General features: G+C 39.6%; 1 protein-coding gene across 1 annotated transcript in view; it reads left to right on the top strand.

Annotated features, from left to right (window-relative positions):
• Positions 1-6,351, top strand: part of ATP6V1D (ATPase H+ transporting V1 subunit D) — a 19,548-nt gene that overhangs the window by 7,074 nt on the left and 6,123 nt on the right. The window contains exon 3 of the mRNA XM_007942301.2: positions 4,463-4,542. Coding sequence (XP_007940492.1) covers positions 4,463-4,542 — 80 coding nt within the window. The remainder of the gene's footprint in view (positions 1-4,462; positions 4,543-6,351) is intronic.

Here is a 6,351-nt window from a genome sequence, read left to right as displayed (position 1 = left end):
TATCTGTCTCTCTATATATTCTTTTTTTGGGGGAGGGCTACTGTCTAAAACACTAAGTCATTTAACATTTTTTAAAAAATAATATCTTAATTTTTGTTTGGTCAAATCTATTAGCCTCTTCCTGCATAAAACTTCGGGTAAAATATTAGAAATATTCTATATTTTATTATTTTATACATTTTTTAAACCTTTATTTTAGTGTATTTGTAATTTTGGGGGTATGATGGGAGATGGCAATTTAATTTTGTCATTTGCAGATGGATGGCCAATTGAATGTTCTCCTTACTATGTTTCCGTGTATACTTGGGGTTGTTTCTGAACTCTCTGTTCTATTTCATTCACTTATCTGTACTAGTGTCAAACATATTTCCTTATCATAGATGTACATTTTAATACCGGTAAGGCAACTCCCCACCCACCTACCGCAGTTTTTCTTTTCTTTTGGAAGAGTTTAAAGAGATTAAGAGATTAAAATAAGGATTATTTTGGGCAAATCAACATGTACCCATTAAAGAATAAGATGGGTCCTTCAATAAAGCTTCATAGTTTTCTACTGATGTGTTTATTCTGATGTTTTACTTATAAAACTTATAAAACTCATGGTTTTGCTACATTGTTGGTGACCATAACCAAAAATGTTCAGGCAAAATTGGGAAGTTTTATTTTGTCACTATCATTATCAACCACCATTCGTCTGTCAGTTTGTCGTACTGTGGTGGCTTATGTGTTGCTGTGAGGCTGGAGGCTATGCCATTGGTATTTCAAATACCAGGAGGGTCACCCGTGGTGGACAGGTTTCAGCAGAACTTCTAGACTAAGACTGGGAAGATGGAAGGGGCCATCCACTTCTCAAAGAATTGGCAAGTGAAAACCATATAAATAGCAGTGAAACACTGTTTCATATATTACTGGAAAACTTGATGAAAACTACTGAAACATTGTCCAGTACAGTGCCAGAAGATGAGCCCCTCAGGTCAGAAGGCACTCAAAATACGACTGGGGAAGAGCTACCTCCTCAGGGTAGTTGTTGTTGTTGTTATATGCCATCGAGTCGGACCCGACTCATAGTGGCCCCTCCTTGGGTTTCCGAGGCAGTATCACTACAGAAGTAGATTGCCCCACCTTCCTTCCGAGGAGTGGCTGGTGGGTTTGAACCACCAGCTTTCTGGTTAGCTGTCAGGTGCCTTAGGCACTATGCTACCAGAACTCCCTCCTCAGAGTAGAGCCAACTTTAATGATGTGGATAGAGCAAAGCTTTCAGGACCTGCATTTGCTGATATGGGATGACTCAACGTGGGAAGAAACAGCTGCAAACATCTATTAATAATCGGAACATGGAATGTATGAAGTATGAATCTAGGAAAATTGGAAGTTGTCAAAAAAGATGGAACACATAAAGAGCAATATCCTAGGCATTAGTGAGCTGAAATGGACTGGTTTTGGCCATTTTTAGTCAGACAACCATGTGATTGTGCTGGGAAGGACAAATTGAAGAGGAATGGTGTGGCATTCATTGTCACAAAGAATGTTTCAAGATCTATCCTGAAGTACAGTGCTGTCACTGATAGCTTAATATCCACATGCCTGCAAGGAATACCAGTTAATACTACTGATATTCAAATTTGTGCACCAACCACCAAAGCCAAAGATGAGGAAATTAAATATTTTTACCAACTTCTGCATGTTGACCAGACATGCACTCGAGATGTGTTGATTATCACCGGTTATTGGAATGCAAAAGTTGGAAACAAAGAAGAATCACTGGTAGTTGGAAAATACGGCCTTATAGAAATAGCTCTGGAGATCGCATGATAGAATTTTGCAAGACCAATGACTTATTCATTGCAAATACCTTTTTTTCGATAATACAAACAATGGCTATACGTGTGGACTTCACCAGATGGAGTACATAGGAGTTAGATTGACTACATCTGTGGCAAGAGGTGATGGAGAAGCTCAGTATCTTCAGCCAAAACAAGGCCAGGATCTGACTGTGGAACAGACCATTAGTTGCTCATATGCAAGTTCAAGTTGAAGCTGAAGACAGTTAAAACAAGTCCATGAGAGCCAAAATATGACCTTGATTATATCTCTCCTGTAATTTGAGACTATCTAAAGAATAGATTTGATGCATTGAATACCAGTGACTGAAAACCAGAGGAATTGCGGGATGACATCAAGAACATAATCCACGAATAAAGCAAAAGGTCATTAAAAACACAGGAAAGGAAGAAAAGACCAAGATGGATGTCAGAAGAGACTCTGAAAGTTGCCCTTGAATGGAGAGTAGCTAAAGCAAATGGAAGAAATGACAAGATAAAAGACCTGAACAGAAATTTTCAAAGAGCTGCTCCAGAAGACAAAGTCAGTCATTAAAATGAAACGTGCAAAGCCCTGGAGTTAGAAAACCAAAAGGAAAGAACGTGCTCAACATTTCTCAAGCTGAAAGAACTGAGGGAAAAGTTCAAGCCTTGAATTGCAATATTGAAATATTTTGTGGGCAAAATATTGAATGATGCAGGAAACATCAAAAGAAGATGGAAGGAATACACAGAGTCACTATACCAAAAAGAATTGGCCAATGTTCATCCATTTTAGGAGGTGGCATATGTTCAAGAACCAATGGTACTGAAGGAAGAAGTCGAAGCTGCGCTGAAGGAATTGGCCAAAAACAAGGCCCCAGGAATTGACAAAATACCATTGAGATGTCTCAATACGTGGATCCCACGCTGGAGGCACTCACTTGTCTATCCCCAGAAATTTGGAAGACAGCTACCTGGCCAACTGACTGACAAAGATCCATATTTGTACCCATTCCAAAGAAAGGTGATCCCACAGAATGTGGAAATTATCGAACAATTTCATTAATATCGTGCACAAGTAAAATCTTGCTGAAGATAATTCAAAAATGGTTGCAGCAATATACTGACAGAGAACTTCCAGAAATGCAAGCTGGATTCAGAAGAGGATGTGGAACCAGGGATATCATTGCTGATGTCAGATGGATCTTGGCTCAAAGGAAAGAATACCAGAAAGATGTTTACTTGTGTTTTATTGACTATGCAAAAGCATTTGGTTGTGTGGATCGTAACAAATTGTGGATAACATTGAGAAGAATGGGAATTCCAGAACACTTGATTGTGTTCATCAGGAACCTGTGCATAGACCAGGAGGCTGTCATTCAAACAGAGCAAGGGGATATTACATGGTTTATAATAAGGAAGGGATTGTGTCAGGGTTGTATCCTTTCACCATACTTGTTCAGTCTGTGTGCTGAGCACATATTCTGAGCAGCTGGACTGTATGAAGAAGAGCGTGGCATCAGGATTGGAGGATGACTTATTAACAACCTGCGATATGCAGACGATACAACTTTGATTGCTGAAAGTGAGGATTACTTGAAGTTCTTACTAATGAAGATTAAAGATTGCAGTCTGCAGTATGGATTACACCTCAATATAAAGAAAGTGAAAATCCTCACAGCTGGACCAATAAGCAGCATGATAATAACTGGAGAAAAGATTGAAGTTGTTAAAAGATTTCATATGACTTGTTTCCACAATCAACACCAGTGGAAGCAGCAGTCCAGACATCAGATGATGTTATTACACTGGGCATATCTGCTCCAGAAGACTCTTTAAAGTGCTGAACAGCAAATATGTTTGCATGGTTTAAAATCAGGAAGGGAGTGCATCAGGGTTGTATCCTTTCACCATACTTATTCAGTCTGTATGCTGAGCACATATTCTGAGCAACTGGACTAGATGAAAAAGAGTGTTGCATCAGGATTGGAGGAAGACTCATTAACAGCCTGCAATATGCAGATGACACAACTTGCTGAAAGTAAGGATTACTTGAAGTTACATGCACCTAACCCAAGCCATGGTATTTTCAGTTGCCTCATAGCATGTGAGAGATGGATAGTGAACAAGGAAGACCAAAGAAGAGTTGATGCTTTTGAGTTGTGGTGTTGGTGAAGAATATTGAAAGTATTGACTGCCAAAAGATTGCCAAAAGATTGAACAGATCTGTCCTGAAAGAAGTGCAGCCAGAATGCTCCTCAGAAACAAGAATGGCCAGACTTCGTCTCACCTACTTTGGTCATGTTGTCAGAAGGACCATTCCCTGGAGAAGGATATCATGTTTGGTAAAGTAGAGGGCCAATGAAAAAGGAGAAGGCCCTCGAGATGGATTGATACAGTGGCTGCAACGATGGGCTCAGGTATAGCAAGGATTGTGAGGTTGGCACAGGACTGGGCAGTATTTTGTTCTGTTGTACATATGGTCACTATGCATCAGAGCTGACTTGATGGCACCTAACAACAACAACAATATTATGATTAAATTAATTTTTATATGCACATTAAACATAAAATACTGATGGTTATCAAAGAAACATAATTATGATATGATTTTTCCTTGTAAGAAACTTGATTGAATCTGTTGGTTTATGCTTTTTCAGACGAAAATGTTGATGGGAGAGGTGATGAGAGAAGCTGCATTTTCGCTCGCTGAGGCCAAGTTCACAGCTGGGGACTTCAGGTAAGAAGAATAAATGGGATGTTTTGAAAAAAACTGCCTTTATGTTTATATGTTATTTAAAAACTGTTTTTCAATTAACAAACATAAGCTTAAAGACAAATAATAATAATGATAATAAAGGAAAGTGCTTTTAACTCCCGTTGTCTTGACACAAGTGTTTGTCCACATGTATATTTTACATAGTTGCAGGCATAGGATACTTAATGTTTTATAGTCTATTTTCATTTAAGGTCATATTGTAAACATTTTTGCAATTGGTTATTTAAAAGGCATGAACTTTAGGGCTTTTGTGAAATAAACAGGAATCCCTGGGTGGTGCAGGTGGTTAAATCCTCAGCTACTAACTGAAAGGTTGGTGGTTTGGACTTAACTGGAGGCCCCTCTGAGGAAAGGCCTGGCATCTGCTGCTCAGTGGGCACAGCAATGAAGACCTTATGGAGCACAGTTCTGTGAAGCACCAGGGGCACCATGAGTTAGAATCAACTGGTGCTGGTGCTGGTCATACCAGTATATGCCTTGAAGACATATTTAGGCATATAAAGTGGTCTCTGTTACTGCTTTACAAAGGGGTTGTACCAGTTTACGTATATGATTCCCAAAATTCAACTCTGTGAGGTAGGCAAGGGAAACATTATTCTCAGTTTAACTTAATTACCTTCCTGAAGTCACAGGGCTGGTTAGGGGCAGAGGTGGAAGTTGTTTTCAGGGTTTCTGATTTTAGTCTTCTTTTCCCGGTGACATGATACCTCCATTCTTATTTTTGTTTTTGGTGAAAGTACACGTAAAACATATACCCCATCTTAACCGTTTCTACATGTACAATTCAGTAACATTGATTACATTTTTCAAGTTATGCTACCACTCTTGCTCTCTTTTTCCAAATCATTCTACCAACATTAACATAAACTCAGTGCCCTCTAAGCCAACACTCTCCCAGTGTTACATTCTTAACCGTTAACCAGTTACTGTTGGGTTGCTTCCCCCTCACGGTGACCCTGTGTGTCCGAGGAGAGCTGTGCTCCATAGGGTTTTCGGTGGCTTATGTTTTAGAACTAGATTGTCAAGTCTGTCTTCTAAAGTGCTGCTGGGTGGACTTGAACCTCTGGCCTTTCAATTAGCAGCCCAGCACTTTAACATTTGAACTACACAGGAACCCTGCCTCCATTCTTAGTTTGTATCATCTAAGAGCTTTACTAGGTGGCAGGTCTTACAGTCTGAGGGACTTACTGCCCTTGAAGTGCTGGGCTTTAATTTTCTGCCAATAATCACAAGATAAATAGCATTGATGCCCCGCCCCCCGCAGAAGGAGGAATCAATATTGTTATGTGCTATGTGAATGTAGTTCAGTGTAGTTATAGAGAAAACATCGTTTTATGGTAATAATAGGTAGGGTGTCACACAATGGCTGACGCAAGTTAGATTTCAAATTAAAGGAATTGAACTCCTGCTTAACCAATTGAACAGCAAAACTAGAAGGAAGCAATGTGTTCTCCAAATTACAGTAGGTGAATAACAATGCTTAAAGTCACATCTATGCACAATATATGTGTTAGGCTGGGTTCTCTAGAGAAGCAAAACCAGTAAAGCTTATATATACCTGCAGAGAAAGAAATTGATCTTAGGAAAGTGGCTCACACACTTAGAGAAGTTGGCAAGTCCCAAGTTCTTGGATCAAACGTCAAGCTGGAGGCTTTTCCCTACTCACGCAGCTTCAGGGACTGACGAGCTCAAGGTCAGCAGGCAGAATACCTGCTGTTAACGAATGATGGATCCAAGATCTCCAGGCTGAATGGTGGATTGTTGGTTCAC

Source organism: Orycteropus afer, unplaced genomic scaffold, assembly GCF_000298275.1.
Source record: "Orycteropus afer afer isolate SDZICR_OR568_19922 unplaced genomic scaffold, OryAfe1.0 scaffold00088, whole genome shotgun sequence".
Taxonomy (NCBI): Eukaryota; Metazoa; Chordata; class Mammalia; order Tubulidentata; family Orycteropodidae; genus Orycteropus; species Orycteropus afer.
This window is presented reverse-complemented; position numbering and strand designations above follow the sequence as displayed.